Source organism: Neoarius graeffei, chromosome 11 (assembly GCF_027579695.1).
Source record: "Neoarius graeffei isolate fNeoGra1 chromosome 11, fNeoGra1.pri, whole genome shotgun sequence".
Taxonomy (NCBI): Eukaryota; Metazoa; Chordata; class Actinopteri; order Siluriformes; family Ariidae; genus Neoarius; species Neoarius graeffei.
Genome location: NC_083579.1, coordinates 63,751,327 through 63,772,812, shown reverse-complemented (window position 1 = coordinate 63,772,812; position 21,486 = coordinate 63,751,327). Strand labels below are relative to the sequence as shown.

Here is a 21,486-nt window from a genome sequence, read left to right as displayed (position 1 = left end):
ACACAATATTAACTACAACGAAAGCCAATATCATCTAAAAAATTAATTTGACTTCAAAACGTGATTATTACTATGATGAGAAATCAGTAAACTGCGTATAAATAAATAATTTATCACTTGAATCATGTGGTCCAAGTGATCTAAGTGATTTCTTGTGTGTTATCCTTTTAGCCTCCACCCATAGACATTCCCCAAAATGCATTAGTGACAAAGTTGTCAAATCCCCCTCCCCACCCACCCCATCAAAAAAAAAAAAAAGATTTAGGAAGAGTGCCTGTAGCACGGTGGAATTCTTAACACCTCATTCTGTTAGTCTTTCCTCTCTTCCTCCATATCATCCTCAGACTGCGCTCCCTTATGGCTGAGTTTCTCCAGTGTTGTAGAAGAAGGCAGGGACTCCTGATCATTCCTGTCAGTCTTTCGCTTAGTCGTCTCCTGCACAAACTCCTGAATCTCCACAGGCAGCCGACGGAACTTGTCCTGATACTCCTGATCCAGTTCGTTCTGAAGCTGCGGGCAGATCATATCCATTACAAACTCAGTATCGACACGGGATTAAAGTGACTCCACAGAAAATACCAACGGCCTTTCACAGCATTTACACTTGACCTAACATTTACACAATAAAGCATGAATCAAACTGCACAGTCTGTTAAAGGTCACAATAAATGTGTCAAGCTGATAAGACAGCTTTTTTCATATATATATATATATATATATATATATATATATATATATAAAATCAGAGTTTGCGAGGGAGAACTGTTTGCCAGACGAAACCATTATGAAGTGCTAATGAAATCAGTCTTTGATAATAATTAATATTATGAAGCAGTTCTTGTTAAAATGCTGTAGTAATATTTTTAAACAACCCAGCTGTTGGCACATAATGCTGTCTGAGAAGCAACAGATAGCACGCTGTGATCTGCAGAGAGATGTTAGTATGCTACAGTATTGACATTACATTACATTACATTACATGGCATTTAGCATTCTTATCCAGAGTGATGTACAAGTGCAAAACAACTGTAGATCAGTATGTAAGGCGGTCTGGAAAAACCTGTCAGATGAAAAAAAAAAAGTTTTATAAGCAAAATTCTTCACCAGTAATAAACATTGACATCTCTTCCTTATGAAAATAATGGTGTATTTTGTTACTTAGGCATTATTTTGCTAGATTTATACTTTACTTGACCATTACTGAAACTTGTACTCTTATTTAAATACATTTTAAATAAAAAAAAACATACTTTTTTACTCTTTACGTTTTTATCCCGACTTTTAAAGTACTCTTTACAAATCTTGAAGGTCTCTTCTTCTCCTCTCATCTCGCCAATAACCGGATGATATACCTCAACAAAATTGTTTACAGCATCTTATCAAGTTCATCAGTGGAGAACAAACTATCAAGTATCAGTATCTACAGAATCTTTTCATGCTACACAGTGTAGTTAATACTCTAGCTATCTGTATTGCTGGGTTTCAGTCACGTGACTTTTCTTAGCAGTTTTACCGGAAGTGAAATAGCTGGTGGTCGAAATGGCTGCCGTAGTACAAACAACTAGTGATAACTTATCAGAGTATACTCGTAATCTAGAACCCAAAAGATTGCTATGTGCAATGGAATCGACCCCTACAGTCTGGAAAAGAAGGATTCGTCATACACTCTCAAAAACTACCCTTCAGTCAAATTCCCCCACATCTTGAACCATCTGGTGTTGCAGACGTCCTTCTACACCACAAAACAGATGAAAGCGTGGAAGAGTATGGAGGCTTACAACTTTTTTGTATGTGGCTGGGTAAAGGACCTCAGGATCAAGTCGCTGCAGAATGAATCCTGTATTGTTTTTGCCCGTGTATGGTTTTTTTTTAAGCTTTTCGTTCGCGTCTTTACAACGAAGCGCTGCAAGTTGAAGTGTAAACAAACAACAATTCGCTTGATTCTCACTTGTGTTGGCTCTTATCTCTCAGGTAAATCATTCACAAAGATCATCAGAAGCCCCTTTAAAGACCTGGATCTTAGTTAAACAAGACGGAGAAGTGATCACGGCGCATTGTAACTGTACGGCTTGGGAAGAATTTTGTCGCGACCTTCATGCATGTGGACTTTGTGAGGAGTGAGGAGTAAACAAAGAAACAGCTGGGGACTTTAGCGCTTGGCGACTAAAAAAAGTACCGTAAAATAACGACACATAGCAAGAAAAGTACTTGGAAAACACTAAGGACATAGCTGAGAGGGAAATACAAACCTTTCACCAAGTGATCACTGCAAACTCAAGCATGCTTCGACTCGGCTCCCTTCGATTTCAGTGAGAGGTTCAAAAGCCACCTTTCTCAACGTCTTTTTGTGAAATCCTGTGTTCGTTCACCCTTTTTTATTAGTTCACAGGGAACCCTGAAGAAACTTTTATCAGTTTCATGGTTTGATCGATTTGAACAACCTAAAACAACGCAAGCGTAAGGCATTTTTCATGTAAGCAATGCACCGTCTCCATACAAATGCTTTGTCAACTGAGCTTTGGTAGACCACCAGCTAAAGTTTTGAATAACTAATGAGGCGGATGCAATGTCATGTGAAACCCAGCAATACGTCTGAAGATTCAGAAGGTTAGAGAAGCAGCTTTGGGACCAAAAGGTCGCTGGTTCGATTCCCTGGACCAGCAGGAATGGCTGAAGTGCCCTTGAGCAAGGCACCTAACCCCCAACTGCTCCCCAGGCCGCTCTGGGTATGTTGTACATCACTCTGGATAAAAGTGTCTGCTAAATGCCTGTAATGTAATGTAAATGAAGATGGATAAGTTACCAGACTGCAGGGTGGAATTTGGAGATAAGTGCCTCTGGCCCTAAAATGTTTCAATAAGCTGGATTAAGCAAAGACACGGAAAAAAACTAGGCATTTTTATTCACCTCCCGAGAAAGCACAAACTTCATCTAATTTGAAAAATGCTGAAGTAAGCTTAGCTAATTTGCTAATGTTAGCAAATTAGCTATATTGAACTAAGTTAGCCTGTCTTCTCTGCTAATGCCAGTTCAGACTCATCAATTTCTTTAACTAACATTATTGTCTCTCAGAAAGACAAATTCTAGCTAATGGTGAATATTGGTTAGTTATCATCAGTTACTTTTTTATTTTTAATACCTGAGTACAGTTCAAAGTAACAGCTTTTTTACTTTCACTTGAGTATGTTTTTGGCTGGATAATTAAGTTATTCAACAAAATCGAGTCGTACATGAGCTGATAGCCGACGAGGCATACGACAAGATTGAGTGGAGTAATTGTTTTACTCCGTCCACATTCACTGGATTTTGAGAAACAGAGCATTTTTATTTTTAGCAAATTCGATAAATAAAAACTTCATACAAAACATCCGACAAAATAATTTCCACTTAGAATATAAACAACCTGGCGAAATGACAGTAGCAATTTGTGAAAAATGCTATAATAATGATTCTTGAAAATTTTAAAAAGATACGTTCTTACCAGCAAATACTTTTTATTCCATATTTTGTTGCTTTTTTTCATATTTTGGGGGGCTTTGTTTTCAAGTAGAGTTTTTATTTCGTCCTCGGTTGGTTCAGCAACACGCTCCGCCATTTTGTTTTTCTCTACTCACGGTATATGAGCTGATATCCTAGTAGGAGAGTAGCCAATCAGAGCGTGCAATTACTCATATCTAATGAATGTGGACAGAATAATTACACATACTTATTATGTATAATATCTATATCTATCTATACCCTCCCCTTCATCAAATCAAATTCAATACATGCATTTCCTGAGTAAGCCTAGCTAAAATTATTTCATAAAGTTGTTACAGTGGAACAACTTGGTGGGTTTATGCATGTATGTTACAGAGTCAGATCGATGTCAGTAATATGCACTCGAAATGATAAGATTAATTCAGTTCCGTAGTTTGTTGATGTCCCAGTCAACTGCGAAGGGGGCTGTAACTATCCATCTATCCATAACCGCTTATCCTGTGCAGGGTCGCAGGTAAGCCAGAGCCTATCCCAACTGACTATGGGCGAGAGACGGGGTACACCCTGGACAAGTCATCAGATCATCGCAGGGCCGACACATAGAGACAGACAACCATTCACACTCACATTCACACCTATGGTCAATTTAGAGTCACCAATTAGCCTAACCTGCATGTCTTTGGACTGTGGGGGAAACCGGAGCACCCGGAGGAAACCCATACAGACACGGGGAGAACATGCAAAACTCCACACAGAAAGGCCCGCGCCGGCCACGGGGCTCGAACCCGAACCTTCCTGCTGTGAGGCGACAGTGCTAGCCACACCACTGTGCCACCAGGCTGTAACTAACAAACATTAAATGTTGATATGTGGCCAGTCATCTGCATTGGTTTTGTTTTGATTAGTTTTTTTTGCTCATACTCAATATTAGGTAACATTTATAGCATCAGAGCCACACACTGTCATACTGATTTTAATCTTTGTTTTGTATTCAAGATTTCTTTTCAGCCTTGCAGTCTAGGCTAGACCTACAGGTGAAACTTGTATGAGAACTATCCTGAACCAAGAGGGATTTAAGACATTACAGATTTATCAGTGTGTTGATACACAGTACTGTGCAAAAGTCATAGGCACCCTATTTATTTTTCATAGAAATTTTGTTATAGATTTCTATTTTGTGACTTATACATTATCGAGTCAGAACAAGAACATTTTAGAGTTCCAAGCATTTGTTTTCCAGCACAAAATTAAATGTTACAGGAAAAAAGTGTGTATCTGAGCAGCATATTACATACAGTGGTGCTTGAAAGTTTGTGAACCTGTTAGGACTGGGACTGTTTTGGCCTCTAGAGGCCGCTGTTATTTCCTTTTCTGGTCATGTTTGTTTTGGCCTCTAGAGGTCACCACTGTGTTCTGTGTTTGTCTTATTGCCTGTTTCCTGCCCTGTCCTTAATTAGTGTGTGTATAAATACCCCTCTGTTTGTTCCCTTGTCACGGAGTCTTTTTCCTATGCTATGCTGTTAGTGCTAGTTCCCTCTGTCCCATGTACCTTGCCTATGTCTTTGTATTCTTGGTTTTTGCTTCTTTCTTTTGGACTTTGGGGATTTTGTTTTGACCTTTTGATCTTCTGAGCATTTGAGTTTTTGCCTCTTCTTTTCTTAGTTGGATTTTGGACTTTGACCCTTTGGATATTTTTGTTTTTTGTACATCTTCTGAGCTTTTGGATTATCCTTTTGTTTTTTCCTTTGGACTGTATATAGTGTAAATTGTTTTTTGATACTCTACTTTCGCCTCACGCCTCTGCACTTGAGTCATCCCCCTGGTGGCCTAGTGGGGGTTTGCTGGATTATCATGCCAGTGACCTGGGTTTGAATCCCAACAGAACCCTTTAGAATTTTCTATATTTCTGTATAAATATGACCTAAAACATCATCAGATTTTCACACAAGTCTTAAAAGTAGATAAAGAGAACCCAGTTAAGCAAATGAGACAAAAATATTATACTTGCTCATTTATTTATTGAGGAAAATGATCCAATATTACATATCTGTGAGTGGCAAAAGTATGTGAACCTTTGCTTTCAGTATCTGGTGTGACCCCCTTGTGCAGCAATAACTGCAACTAAACGTTTCCGGTAACTGTTGATCAGTCCTGCACACCGGCTTGGAGAAATTTTAGCCCATTCCACCATACAGAACAGCTTCAACTCTGGGATGTTGGTGGGTTTCCTCACATGAACTGCTCACTTCAGGTCCTTCCACAATGTTTCGATTGGATTAAGGTCAGGACATTGACTTGACCATTCCAAAACATTAACTTTATTCTTCTTTAACCATTCTTTTGTAGAATGACTTGTGTGCTTAGGGTCGTTGTCTTGCTGCATGACCCACCTTCTCTTGAGATTCAGTTCATGGACAGATGTCCTGACATTTTCCATTTGAATTTGTTGGTATAATTCAGAATTCATTGTTCCATCAATGATGGCAGCCGTCCTGGCCCAGATGCAGCAAAACATGATACTACCACCACCCTGTTTCACAGATGGGATAAGGTTCTTATGCTGGAATGCAGTGTTTTCCTTTCTCCAAACATAACACTTCTCATTTAAACCAAAAAGTTCTATTTTGGTCTCATCCGTCCACGAAACATTTTTACAGTAGCCTTCTGGCTTGTCCACATGATCTTTAGCAAACTGCAGATGAGCAGCAATGTTCTTTTTGGAGAGCAGTGGCTTTCTCCTTGCAACCCTGCCATGCACACCATTGTTGTTCAGTGTTCTCCTGATGGTGGACTCATGAACATTAACATTAGCCAATGTGAGAGAGGCCTTCAGTTGCTTAGAAGTTACCCTGGGGTCCTTTGTGACCTCGCCGACTATTACACGCCTTGTTCTTGGAGTGATCCTTGTTGGTCGACCACTCCTGGGGAGGGTAACAATGGTCTTGAATTTCCTCCATTTGTACACAATCTGTCTGACTGTGGATTGGTGGAGTCCAAACTCTTTAGAGATGGTTTTGTAACCTTTTCCAGCCTGATGAGCATCAACAATGCTTTTTCTGAGCTCCTCAGAAATCTCCTTTGCTCGTGCCATGATACACTTCCACAAACATGTGTTGTGAAGATCAGACTTTGATAAATCCCTGTTCTTTAAATAAAACAGGGTGCCCACTCACACCTGATTGTCATCCCATTGATTGAAAACACCTGACTCTAATTTCACCTTCAAATTAACTGCTAATCCTAGAGGTTCACATACTTTTGCCATTCACAGATATGTAATATTGGATCATTTTCCTCAACAAAGAAAACATAATGAAGGCTGCTGGGTTTTGGTGCAGAAGCAAGTGTGACCGTCAAAGTTTCCAGAAGAACTGTGGCTGGTTCTGCAAGGTGCTCAGTAAAACTTACAGCTCATTTCCTTATAAAACTGCACTCATTGTACCTAAGACTACTATTTTTTTTAAGCAAAGGGTCGGCTAACACCAAGTATCAAATTTGTTTCATTTATTATGACTTACACTGCAAAAAAAATGAAAACTGAATTTGAGGAGAAAATTCCTTCATACTCCTGAAATTATCTTGCTGCATGGGCAGATAATTTTACTTGACAAGACATCATGGAATAAATTGGTTACAATCTAGAACTAGTTTTAATAATCTCAGAGTTGGTGTCTTGTATTCTTCTACACTGCAAAAATTATATCTTAACAAGTTAGAATATCTTGAATATAATTGAAATGATCTAGCATTTCCGATTAGAAGAATACAAGACACCAACTCTGAAATGATTAAAACTAGTTCTAGATTGTAACCAACTTATTCCAAGATGTCTTGTCAAGTAAAATTATCTGCCCATGCAGCAAGATAATTTCACTAGTATTAAGGATTTTTCCCCTCAAATTCATTTTTCTGCAGTGTACTGCTGTATAAAGGGGTTTTTTTTATGTTGAAACATTTCATTTCATAATTTTTTAAAGCCATTTTTGGTCTACAGCATTTCTTTACATGTGCCTCAGACTTTTCCACAGTAATATAATTGCAGTGTATAAATTAAAATACATTTTTTCGCATTTACATTTACATTAAGATTTATTGCATTAAGCAATTTCCTTCAGAATCAATCAAATTTTTTCTGATTGAGTCAGATTTACCAGATACCATTATCCAGCTCTTCTTCTAGATGTGCTCAGAAAATCGCACACCTGGATATACTGATACTTCTGAGCTACTTTTCAAAGGCAGAGCAATTTGTTCATTCTTAATGTCATCATTTGGTGAGAGCAGCACTGGGAACAGATGTGCTTGTGGGTGCTTTGAGACCTACAAGACCCTGGGGATAGAGATACAGCTACAGAATACAGACGTACAGCTCCTGAACTACCTACCTGAGACTCTGGGAACTAACAGCTCATACTATATTGTAACAATTTCTACAAGTTCTAACATCTTTCTCATTGTACTGAAACTCACACACTGAACTTTGAGCATACACCTTTTGCACATCTGCTCACTGAAGAAACCTTGTATTCTTATACAGAGGGGAACAGTAACAAAGTACATTTACTTGAGTACTGTACTTAAGTACACTTTGAGTATCTGTACTTTACTTGAGTTTTATTTTTTTGGAAACTTATGACTTTAACTTCACTACATTTGAAAGACAAATATCATACGTTTCTCTCCACTACATTTCTATCAAGGTCCTCGTTACTCATTACTATGAAGCGGCTTTGAAAGTGGATGTTTTTTTCTTTTCTTTTCTAAAACATGATTGGTTTTTTCACAGGTGACACTGAGACAGCCTATCAGTAATCACTAGGGTCACGTCACGTCTATAGACTGTATATAATCAAGTTCAATAATTTCTCCGCAGCATTATTTGAACACGAGTTGATGGCAGAATGGAAGGAGGCAGTACTTCTGGGGAATGCACACACACCCATGGCCATACCTGGAATCCATGTTTCAGTTTTCTGAAAGGATTAAAGATTTGTTTTATTTTAAATGTTTGCTTTGTTTGCCGAAAACAAACCACATCACAGCCTACAAAAACTCGCCGTCCGACCTGCGGAAGCATATTGAGGGATGTAAACGTTTTATTCCAAGAGAAAGCTTGCAATGAAGTTGTCTGTGCTTTTAGAGCTAGCGATAACGTTGCAATAGCTATACAGTCTGGTTAGTCAAATGACTTTCTATGGATTTGCCCATCAAGTTCCTATAGCCTTATCCATGGCTAACATTAACACATAGCTAGTTAACTTGGACACTGTTAGTTAGCATGTAAAAACGGAGTTACGCAAACATGAATTTAACGTTAACTTATCTGAAGTCCTTTCAGAAATATGTTTTAGCATAATCTTGCCAAATAAACAGAATGTAGAAATCTTTGTTTATCTGTGTTTAAAGGTGTTTATTCTACAGGTTCTACAAGCTAGTTAATAAATCCAGTAGGTGTTGTAAGCGTTGTGGCAATAATACAACAATGCGTTGACAGAAAATGTACTTTTAATACTTAAGTATTTTTAAAAGCAAGTACTTCAGTACTTTAACTTAAGTAAAAATTTGACTGGACAACTTTTACTTGTATCAGAGTAACATTTGACCAGTGGGATCTGTACTTTGACTTAAGTAATGAAGTTGGGTACTTTGTCTATCTCTGTTCTTATATTCCATATTCTTTCTTATATACTTTATATTCTTATCACAGTATACATGCCATGATATCATTATTACCATTATTAATCTTGTAATGTGTATTTGATCATTTTGATATGTAAATTTGTGCAATAGATGCATTAAATATCATTTTTAGTATATGATTTGTTATTTTGTATAGTTACATAAATTGCACCACCATTTTATATCCTATATTTATATAAATTGCACTGCAACTTAATGATACTCTGCTTAATTATTTAATCATGTCAGGCTGTACATCATAAATTGCTGGGTTTCAGTCACGTGACTTTTCTTAGCAGTTTTACCGGAAGTGAAATAGCTGGTGGTCTAAAGGCTGCCATAGTGCAAACAACTAGCAATAACTTATCAGAGTACGCTCGTAATCTAGAAGCCACTGCTCGCTTTAGATATATTCAGAAGATTGCTATGTGCAATGGAATCGACTCCTACAGTCTGGGAAAGAAGGATTTGTCATATGATCTCGAAAACTACCCTTCAGTCGAGTTCCCCGACATCTCGAACTATCTGGTGTTGCAGACGTCCTTCTACACCGCAAAACAGATGAAAGCGTGGAAGAGTATGGAGGCTTACAACTTTTTTGTATGTGGCTGGGTAAAAGGACCTCGGGATCAAGTCGCTGCCGAATGAATCCTGTATTGGTTTTGCTCGTGTATGTATGTTTTATTTTTAAGCTTTTCATTCACATCTTTACAACGAAGTGCTGCAAGTTGAAGTGTAAATAAGCAACAATTCGCTTGATTCTCACTTGTGTTGGCTCTTATCTCTCAGGTAAATCATTCACAAAGATCATCAGAAACCCCTTTAAAGACCTGGATCTTAGTTAAACAAGACGGAGAAGTGATCACGGCGCATTGTAACTGTATGGCTGGGTAAGAATTTTGTCGCGACCTTCATGCATATGGACTTTGTGAGGAGTGAGGAGTAAACAAAGAAACAGCTGGGGACTTTAGCGCTTCATGACTAAAAAAAGTACCGTAAAATAACGACACATAACAAGAAAAGTACTTGGAAAACACTAAGGACATCGCTGAGATGGAAATACAAACCTTTCACCAAGTGATCACTGCAAACTCGAACATGCTTCGACTCGGCTCCCTTCGATTTCAGTGAGAGGTTCAAAAGCCACCTTTCTTGATGTCTTTTTGTGAAATCCTGTGTTCGTTCACCCTTTTTTATGAGTTCACGGGGAACCATGAAGAAACTTTTATCAGTTTCATGGTTTGATCGATTCGAACAACCTAAAACAATGCAAGCGTAAGGCATTTTTCATGCGAGCAATGCACCTTCTCCGTACAAATGCTTTGTCAACTGAGCTTTGGTAGACCACCAGCTAAAGTTTTGAATAACTAATGAGGCGGATGTGACGTCATGTGAAACCCAGCAATTGTGCTGAACGTGAATTTATACCTTGCTGCTGGTGATCAAAACTAATTGGTCAGGTGTTAAGTAATAATTCTACAACAGCAGCTCTGACAGTAGCCTCGACTGTAATTCAAGTGATAGAAAGACAGCATTAATATAAACCTGATATAACTTCTATAGTAACAACTAATTTACGAGGACTTGTATGGCAGATGCTCCACACAACCTAAGCTTAATAATAAATGGATTTAAAAGCAGTGGTGCTATTTAACAAAGTAAAACATCTAATCGTTGGTATGATGAAGTTTCTGTAAGGAGACAACACTTATGAAAGGAGTCTCCAGTGACAATACTTTGTGACTGTCAGAGCAAAGTCTTTAGGTCAGAAGACTCCATGCCCTGTGGTTTCTCCATGGCTAGCTACATATATATATATATATATATATATATATATATATATATATATATATATATATATATATATATATATATAAATTAAAATTTAATCACTGGGAAAAGTGCTGTGGTATAAGAATAATAAAATGTTTTACAGCATGCTTTGCTATTTTCCTATAACAGTATGCCCTATCATGCTTTATTCCTTATGTAATGTGAATTATTTATTCATTTTCTATTTAATTTTTCATATTATTTGTTAGGTCTGGTGGTATAACTTTAACGTTGTATTGAATGCTGTTTCTCTGGTCAGTTTGTATAATTTTTATGTTGCCTGTGAAAATATTGCTGGTTTGTGTTTTTTGGATATCGACACATTTTATCAAAGACTTCTGTAAATCAAGTGCACCAACACTGAAGACATGACATTGGTGGTGAACTTAAGTCCCCCATAATGGCTATAAAATATTATAACATCTCAGTCTCATGGTGCAATAAATACCAAATGTGCTGTAACAATACACAACAACAGCTGTCACGATGCACTAAACAAGTTACAAAGGAGGCCACTGTGTCTATCAAATTCCATGCATATATAAACTGAATGGTGGCACGGTGGTGTAGTGGTTAGCGCTGTCGCCTCACAGCAAGAAGGTCCGGGTTCGAGCCCCGTGGCTGACGAGGGCCTTTCTGCGCGGAGTTTGCATGTTCTCCCCATGTCCGCGTGGGTTTCCTCCGGGTGCTCCGGTTTCCCCCACAGTCCAAAGACATGCAGGTTAGGTTAACTGGTGACTCTAAATTGACCGTAGGTGTGAATGTGAGTGTGAATGGTTGTCTGTGTCTATGTGTCAGCCCCGTGACGACCTGGCGACTTGTCCAGGGTGTACGCCACCTTTCGCCCGTACTCAGCTGGGATAGGCTCCAGCTTGCCTGCGACCCTGTAGAACAGGATAAAGCGGCTAGAGATAATGAGATGAGATGAGAAGAAGAAGAAGAAGAAGCCTTTATTTGTCACATGCACACTCAAGCACAGTGAAAGTCATCCTCTGCATTTAACCCATCTGAAGCAGTGAACACATGCATGCACACACGCAAGTGAGCAATGAGCACACACACATACCCAGAGCAGTGGGCAGCTATACAACAGCACCTGTGGAGCAATTGGGGGTTAGGTGCCTCGCTCAAGGGCACTTCAGCCCAAGGCTGCCCCATGTTAACCTAGCCACATGTCTTTGAACTGTGATAGAAATCTGGAAGTACAGGCTATGGAGGTGGAAGCGTGTTCGAGTGTCGGTTTGTGAACGGAACACAAGGCTGCAGGAAGTGAGGCAAAGCGATTACACCTGGGACTGATTAACGGTGATGTGTGTGTGTGTATGTGTGTGTTCTGTTTCAGTGATGACCGAGAGCTTAAAAGAGAAAAGAGCTGAGAGGATAGAGAAATCGAGATCCAGCACAGAGCTGTCTGTCTCTCTGTCTGTCTGAGACTGTGAAGCAATTAAAAATCAGCTGAAAGGTGAAAGGTGAAAGTAAAGTGAATAAAGTGAGTCAAAGCACCCCGCCTGTCTCCATCCTTCAGTCCCTCAAAGCCCCTGAAGTGTTACACCGATCGAAATTGATGTGTTTACCTTAGGTTTTTCTTCAGTGATTTGTTGAAGAATGTTCTTATGGTTCTCTGCAAGCTTTTCATGTCTTTTGGTCTGAGCATCTTCCAGCTGGCCAAAGAATATAAACAATAAAAGCAAATCAGGTTAAATGCATGTTAGCTGTTTTTGGTCATGTGCTCACAATCACCTCTGTGTGACAGAATACCACTTACCCTTTTAATATGCTGTACCACTTCATTAACATATGACCTGTTGATCTCCAGCTTTTCCCTAAAAGCACAGACATTTGATAAAAATAATAACCTGATCATTTGGACAGTCTAATAAATTAATCCGACACCACGAAGTGATAATGTGTCTGGTACCATAACTGGCATGTCTAGTGCAGCGTTTCACAGTTTCACAATGCGACAAAATTTGTTCAGATTTGATATACTGTAGCAGTGATTTAATTTATGGAGCATGTTTACATGAATAATTTGCCAAATAGGCGGCACGGTGGTGTAGTGGTTAGCGCTGTCGCCTCACAGCAAGAAGGTCCTGGGTTCGAGCCCCATGGCCGGCGAGGGCCTTTCTGTGTGGAGTTTGCATGTTCTTCCCGTGTCCGCGTGGGTTTCCTCCGGGTGCTCCGGTTTCCCCCACAGTCCAAAGACATGCAGGTTAGGTTAACTGGTGACTCTAAATTGAGCGTAGGTGTGAATGTGAGTGTGAATGGTTGTCTGTGTCTATGTGTCAGCCCTGTGATGACCTGGCGACTTGTCCAGGGTGTACCCCGCCTTTCGCCCGTAGTCAGCTGGGATAGGCTCCAGCTTGCCTGCGACCCTGTAGAAGGATAAAGCGGCTAGAGATAATGAGATGAGATGAGAATTTGCCAAATAAAGGAATGTGAATCAACTCAAACTGATTCGAGGACACATTTGGTCTTTCACTGCCATCTACAGGACGCTATCTGCCTTGCTACAGTGACCTTATATTAAGTTCAGTATTACTTTTTCTCCCCCTGAGATTTGACGCAAAATCTCAACTTACTCCTCTGTCAAGTGTTTCTCTTTCGATTTGGCTTCATTCAGCTTCTCCTGTCTTTTCTTGTCCATTCTCTTTTTCAGTTCTTTCTTTTCTCTGTGGACATTAAAACATCAGTAAGGCCCATGCTGGGACTAAACGAGAGGCATCGTCTTTATGTTTTATTCATATCAAACTTACTTTTCACACAAGTCTTTCAGCTTCTTCATTTGGCTGTTTTGACTCTCCTCAGCGAGCAGGGTTAGTTTCTCCATTAGCTGTGGAATATGTATGACAAAATGGAGTTAACCATTTATGTTCAATCATCAGAGGGTGAGGGTGTTTGACTACACACACACACACACACACATATATAAAATACATACACACATACAGTGGTGCTTGAAAGTTTGTGAACCCTTTAGAATTTTCTATATTTCTGCATAAATATGACGTAAAACATTATTAGATTTTCACACAAGTCCTAAAAGTAGATAAAGAGAACCCAGTTAAACAAATGAGACAAAAATATTATACTTGGTCATTTATTTATTGATGAAAATGACCCAATATTACATATCTGTGAGTGGCAAAAGTATGTGAACCTTTGCTTTCAGTATCTGGTGTGACCCCCTTGTGCAGCAATAACTGCAACTAAACATTTCCGGTAACTGTTGATCAGTCCTGCACACCGGCTTGGAGGAATTTTAGCCCATTCCTCTGTACAGAACAGCTTCAACTCTGGGATGTTGGTGGGTTTCCTCACATGAACTGTTCACTTCAGGTCCTCCCACAATATTTCGATTGGATTAAGGTCAGGACTTTGACTTGGCCATTCCAAAACATTAACTTTATTCTTCTTTAACCATTCTTTGGTAGAATGACTTTTGTGCTTAGGGTCGTTGTCTTGCTGCATGACCCACCTTCTCTTGAGATTCAGTTCTTGGACAGATGTTCTGACATTTTCCTTTAGAATTTGCTGGTATAATTCAGAATTCATTCTTCCATTAATGATGGCAAGCCGTCCTGGCCCAGATGCAGCAAAACAGGCCCAAACCGTGATACTACCACCACCATGTTTCACAGATGGGATAAGGTTCTTATGCTGGAATGCAGTGTTTTCCCTTCTCCAAACATCTCATCTCATTATCTCTAGCCGCTTTATCCTTCTACAGGGTCGCAGGCAAGCTGGAGCCTACCCCAGCTGACTACGGGCGAAAGGCGGGGTACACCCTGGACAAGTCGCCAGGTCATCATAGGGCTGACACATAGACACAGACAACCATTCACACTCACATTCACACCTACGGTCAATTTAGAGTCACCAGTTAACCTAACCTGCATGTCTTTGGACTGTGGGGGAAACCGGAGCACCCGGAGGAAACCCACGCGGACACGGGGAGAACATGCAAACTCCACACAGAAAGGCCCTCGCCGGCCCCGGGGCTCGAACCCAGGACCTTCTTGCTGTGAGGCGACAGCGCTAACCACTACACCACCGTGCCGCCCCTTCTCCAAACATAACGCTTCTCATTTAAACCAAAAAGTTCTATTTTGGTCTCATCCGTCCACAAAACATTTTTCCAATAGCCTTCTGGCTTGTCCATGTGATCTTTAGCAAACTGCAGATGAGCAGCAATGTTCTTTTTGGAGAGCAGTGGCTTTCTCCTTGCAACCCTGCCATGCACACCATTGTTGTTCAGTGTTCTCCTGATGGTGCACTCATGAACATTAACATTAGCCAATGTGAGAGAGGCCTTCAGTTGCTTAGAAGTTACCCTGGGGTCCTTTGTGACCTTGCCAACTATTACATGCCTTGTTCTTGGAGTGATCCTTGTTGGTCGACCACTCCTGGGGAGGGTAACAATGGTCTTGAATTTCCTCCATTTGTACACAATCTGTCTGACTGTGGATTGGTGGAGTCCAAACTCGTTAGAGATGGTTTTGTAACCTTTTCCAGCCTGATGAGCATCAACAACGCTTTTTCTGAGCTCCTCAGAAATCTCCTTTGTTCGTGCCATGATACACTTCCACAAACGTGTGTTGTGAAGATCAGACTTTGATAAATCCCTGTTCTTTAAATAAAACAGGGTGCCCACTCACACCTGATTGTCATCCCATTGATTGAAAACACCTGACTCTAATTTCACTTTCAAGTCAACTGCTAATCCTAGAGGTTCACATACTTTTGCCACTCACAGATATGTAATATTGGATCATTTTCCTCAATAAATAAATGAGCAAGTATAATATTTTTGTCTCATTTGTTTAACTGGGTTCTCTTTATCTACTTTTAGGACTTGTGTGAAAATCTGATGTTTTTGGTCACATTTATGCAGAAATATAGAAAATTCTAAAGGGTTCACAAACTTTCAAGCACCCCGTGTGTGTATATATATATATATATATATATATATATATATATATATATATATATATATATGAATGTTTTACTGGGAAATACACCACTTGTATTTTTCATACGAGCTACATCCGGGACATGGGGAACCAAAACCGTGACATAAATCTCTATATGTCACTTGTGAGGAAATTGATGAATTGTATTGATAAATTTGGGTACTTTTTGTTTGTGAATATGTCTATATAATAAAAAGAAAATCACACGTTGCCTTGAAGATATGAAGTTTGTCTTCTCGTGTTTAAAAACTCGCATTTTTTCATACGAAATACATCACTTATCTGAGTGACATATTTAAATAATATTGGCTGGCGTTGAGTGGTATATCAGATATATGCCATGCAGCTAGCATGATACTGAATGAGTCGAAGACGAGTTTAATATCATACTCACTGAATGGAACATATCTGATATACCACAAAATAAAATCCATTATTATTATTATTATTATTATTATTATTATTATTATTATTATAATACATCCACATTCGATGGAACAATTATAGATTTTACAAAAAGTTTGTTTACAAATTGTCAGAGTTGCTCGCTAGCATGGAAGTCTTATGTGTAATACGTATCATATGGCATTATCAACTCATTGCGACATTTTACTGTTGGCGCTGCCACGAACAAAGAAATGCTTCTATGCGTACGCAGCAGAAAACTTTCTCATTGGATATTCGCATCAGTTCCGACGTATGACGTCATGTTGTCTTGACAACCATACAGTATCATAAACCATATTCAACGCTCATTCTCCATTGGGTAGAGTGATGTAATACACACGTAGGATAAGTGGTATGCTAACAATATTGCATGCTATCAAACAAAATGAATGAAACTCGCTAGAAGGAAATAGAACACGTTTTTATTCCATGGAAAAAGTGTCCCGTATGTATCATAATTTCCTGATATTTCACTTCGATGACCTCACTCCCAGTGTTTTCCTGCTGATTAGATGCGTGTTGTCAAAATGGCAAACTGGTTCAAAATTTAAATTCTTTTGATTAACTTGCGTATTTTTTTGTGGATGTGGCCATATAATATAAAGAACATTACATGGTTGTGCGAAGATATGAAGTTTATTTTCTCATGTTGAAAATATTTTCACTCGTTCACTTCGCTTACTTGTGAATATATTCACCACTTGAAGATAAACTTCATATCTTCACACAACTGCGTACTATTACTATCACACACACACACACACACACACACATACATATATATATATATATATATATATATATATATATATATATATATATATACTGTATATGTGTGTGTGTGTATAAAACTCTTGATATTAAATTTCATAATGACTGTACGAGATGTTAGCCATTCACATTACCTGCTTGATGTGTTCTTTTTTCAGGTACTTCTCACTGTAGTACTGTTCCTGCCGCAGGTTCAGGAGTTGCTGCTGTTGCTGTTCTTTGAGCTCAGCCAGTTTCTCTCCACTCTCCTGGTCCAGAGTTGCCAGCTCCTGCTCAAAAAACGAGGGACCGTGCTCCGGACTGGAGGACAGACACCTATGGAACAGAGCTGAAATCTGAAGTCCATCCACCTCCCTGCTTTAGAGTATAGACACTTTTGCACTTTTAAGAGGATTCCCAGAGGAGCAGAATGTGGACCTACCTCTTCTTACCATCTCGTTTCGCAGATTTCTGCAGCACAGTTCTTCTGCGGAGGTAGTCATGCTGGAATTCATTGTATTTGGCTGTATGCTCCTTGATCAGTTCTGTGGTTTTTTTGTGATGTTTCTTCACCAGCTCCTTCATTTCTTTATAATGCCTTCTCTGCTCCCTAACAAACATTTTCTGTTGCTTCAGCTCCTCTAATGTGTGAGCCTCCATCTCTAAGATGGGACAAAGTTCATAAAGTTAAATTCATTAACCTTAAAGAAGTACATGCACTCATGAAACAGTTAGAAGAGAAGTTAAAAGAGAAGTTATAAGGATTCAGACAATAGTCCTTGTCATATACAACCCCGATTCCAAAAAAGTTGGGACAAAGTACAAATTGTAAATAAAAATGGAATGCAACGATGTGGAAGTTTCAAAATTCCATATTTTATTCAGAATAGAACATAGATGACATATCAAATGTTTAAAGTGAGAAAATGTATCATTTAAAGAGAAAAATTAGGTGATTTTAAATTTCATGACAACAACACATCTCAAAAAAGTTGGGACAAGGCCATGTTTACCACTGTGAGACATCCCCTTTTCTCTTTACAACAGTCTGTAAACGTCTGGGGACTGAGGAGACAAGTTGCTCAAGTTTAGGGATAGGAATGTTAACCCATTCTTGTCTAATGTAGGATTCTAGTTGCTCAACTGTCTTAGGTCTTTTTTGTCGTATCTTCCGTTTTATGATGTGCCAAATGTTTTCTATGGGTGAAAGATCTGGACTGCAGGCTGGCCAGTTCAGTACCCGGACCCTTCTTCTACGTAGCCATGATGCTGTAATTGATGCAGTATGTGGTTTGGCATTGTCATGTTGGAAAATGCAAGGTCTTCCCTGAAGGAGATGTCGTCTGGATGGGAGCATATGTTGCTCTAGAACCTGGATATACCTTTCAGCATTGATGGTGTCTTTCCAGATGTGTAAGCTGCCCATGCCACACACACTAATGCAACCCTATACCATCAGAGATGCAGGCTTCTGAACTGAGCGCTGATAACAACTTGGGTCATCCTTCTCCTCTTTAGTCCGAATGACATGGCGTCCCTGATTTCCATAAAGAACATCAAATTTTGATTCGTCTGACCACAGAACAGTTTTCCACTTTGTCACAGTCCATTTTAAATGAGCCTTGTGTTAGGACTTGGACTGTTTTGGCCTCTAGAGGCCGCTGTTATTTCCTTTTCGTGTCATATTTATTTTGGCCTCTAGAGGCCGCCACTGTTCCTGTGTTTTGTGTTTTTTTTTGTTAATTGCCTGTTAGTCCTAATTATCTTCACCTGTGTCCTTAATTAGTTTGTGTATTTATACCCCTGAGTTCAGTCCTCTTGTCACGGAGTCTTTGTGCTGTTATGTTTATCTCCAGTTTCCTTTGTACTGTGTTTTGTGGATCTTCTGAGCTTTTGCATTTTTGCCTTTTTCTTTTTGAATTATACTCTTTGTTTTTGTTTTTTTTGTTTTGCTCTGGATTGTATATAGTGTACATAGTATAAATAAACCTTTTGTTACTTTTTCTACTTCCGCCTCACGCCTCTGCATTTGAGTCATTCCCCTGGTGGCCTAGTGGGGGTTTGCTGGATCATCACACCAACGAACCAGGTTCGAATCCCAGCAAAACCCTAACAGAAAGACTCCGTCATGACCGACTCAGCAGAGGCTGCTTCAACTGTCTACCTGGCCAACCTTCAGGGAATTATGGCAGCTTTGACACGCTTCGGAGCGACCATGGACGCTCATGGACGTACGCTCACCAGCCAACGTGAGGCCCTTGCTCGCCACGAGGAACTACTTCAGCAAATTGGGAAAACCCTGGCACAGCTGACATCTCTGCCTGCATCTCCTGCTCCTGATCCAGCTCCCACTCCTGCTCCAGTGCTTCCTGCCATGCTGCCTTCTTCACCTCGCGAACCCAGCCTTCCTGCACCACAGAGGTATGACGGCAAGCACAGTGAGTGCCGAGAGTTCCTTACCCAGTGTCAACTCACCTTTGAGCTTCAGCCTACCACCTACACTACGGATCGCCGCAAGATTGCCTTTGTGATCACCTTATTAGCTGGTAAGGCGCGAGCCTGGGCTACTGCTATCTGGCAAAGACAGGGACCTGAGTGCTTTGATTTCCAGCTGTTTTCTGAAGAGATGCTTCGGGTCTTCGATCAGGCAGACATCAGTACCGACGCAGCCCGAAAGCTCATGTCCATCCGGCAAGGAGGAAGCGTCGCAGATTACGCCATCTCGTTCCGAACACTCGCAGCAGTAAGTGGATGGAACGAGACTGCCCTGGTGTCAGCCTTCCACCATGGTCTGTCTGACCCCATCAAGGACGGTCTGGCCTCTATTGGATGCCCAAGTGACCTCGAAACCCTCATCTCACATGCTATTCGTCTGGACAACAGGATGAGAGAACGCCACCAAGCCTTGAGCCCCCCCAGCCTCCCTACCTCTACCTGGAGACCGTCTACCTCCTTCAGTGACTGTCCAGAACCCATGCAAGTGGGTCGTACTCGCCTCTCCGCATCTGAGAGGGAGCGCAGAAGGAGGGACAAGTGCTGCATCTACTGTGGCAAGCCTGGTCACTTCCGAGCATCATGTCCCGAACTCTTGGGAAAAGGACCGCCCCGTCCAGCCGAGGGAGGGTTGTGACGGGGCCTACTCTCTCTCCCGGACTCCCTGGCCAAGGAATCTACATCCCGGTCTCCATCTCCTGGGGTGAGTCTGTCCACTCTTGTCAAGCTTTGATAGACTCAGGGGCGGCTGGGAACTTTATGGATATTCACTTCGCCCAAAGCATCAATATACCTACTGCACCTCTTGAAGTCCCACTGTCTGTGTCTGCCCTCGATGGCCAAGCGTTAGGTGATGGAAGAGTCACCCAAGTTACTTCTCCAGTCTTCCTCCAGTCTCAAGGTCACAAGGAAGAAATATCCCTGCACCTGATTCCTTCACCTGAGTTCCCAGTTATTCTAGGCCTTCCTTGGCTTACTCGCCACAACCCTCGCATAGACTGGGTAACAAGCCAGGTTGTGGAATGGGGCCCTACATGCCATGCCTCCTGTCTGCTCTCTAGCTCTCCTGTGTCTCCTGCCGAGCCCCCTGATCTCACCGAGTTATCTCAAGTTCCCACAGAGTACTGGGATCTCAAGGAGGTATTCAGCAAGAGCAGGGCCGCCGTTCTTCCTCCGCACCGGGCCTACGACTGTGCCATCGACTTGCTCCCTGGGACTACCCCTCCTCGTGGCAGACTGTTTTCCCTCTCTCAGCCAGAACGCAAGGCTATGGAGGAATACCTCAAAGACGCCCTGGTCTCTGGGTTCATTCGACCCTCCACCTCACCTGCTGGTGCCGGCTTCTTCTTTGTCGGCAAGAAGGATGGGGGGCTTCGACCATGTATTGACTACAGGGGCCTGAACAAGATCACTGTGCGCAACCGATATCCCCTTCCGCTGATGTCCACTGCTTTCGACCTGCTCCAAGGCGCCACCGTCTTCACCAAGTTGGACCTACGGAACGCATACCACCTCATCCGTATCCGACAGGGAGACGAGTGGAAGACTGCCTTTAACACCCCGTCTGGGCACTACGAATACCAGGTGATGCCCTTCGGACTCACCAACGCACCAGCTGTTTTTCAGGCCCTAATCAACGACGTCTTAAGGGACATGATTAACCTGTACGTCTTTGTCTACCTCGATGACATCCTTATCTTTTCCAAGACCGTGCAGGAGCACCGCCACCATGTCCGCCAGGTTCTCCAGAGGCTGCTACAGAACAATCTGTTCGCCAAGGCCCAGAAATGCGAATTTCATGTTCCCGAGGTCTCCTTTCTGGGATTTATTG

At 40.9% G+C, this 21,486-nt stretch overlaps 1 protein-coding gene across 1 annotated transcript in view; it reads right to left on the bottom strand.

Annotated features, from left to right (window-relative positions):
- Window positions 1–309: 309 nt before the first annotated feature.
- The window catches only part of LOC132893946 (1-phosphatidylinositol 4,5-bisphosphate phosphodiesterase beta-1), a 109,253-nt gene continuing 88,076 nt past the window's right edge, over window positions 310–21,486 (bottom strand). The window contains exons 26-32 of the mRNA XM_060933125.1: window positions 17,605–17,824; window positions 17,318–17,498; window positions 13,749–13,825; window positions 13,575–13,664; window positions 12,758–12,815; window positions 12,567–12,653; window positions 310–510 (exon numbers count right to left, since the gene is read on the bottom strand). Of these exons, the coding sequence (XP_060789108.1) occupies window positions 310–510; window positions 12,567–12,653; window positions 12,758–12,815; window positions 13,575–13,664; window positions 13,749–13,825; window positions 17,318–17,498; window positions 17,605–17,824 (914 nt within the window). The remainder of the gene's footprint in view (window positions 511–12,566; window positions 12,654–12,757; window positions 12,816–13,574; window positions 13,665–13,748; window positions 13,826–17,317; window positions 17,499–17,604; window positions 17,825–21,486) is intronic.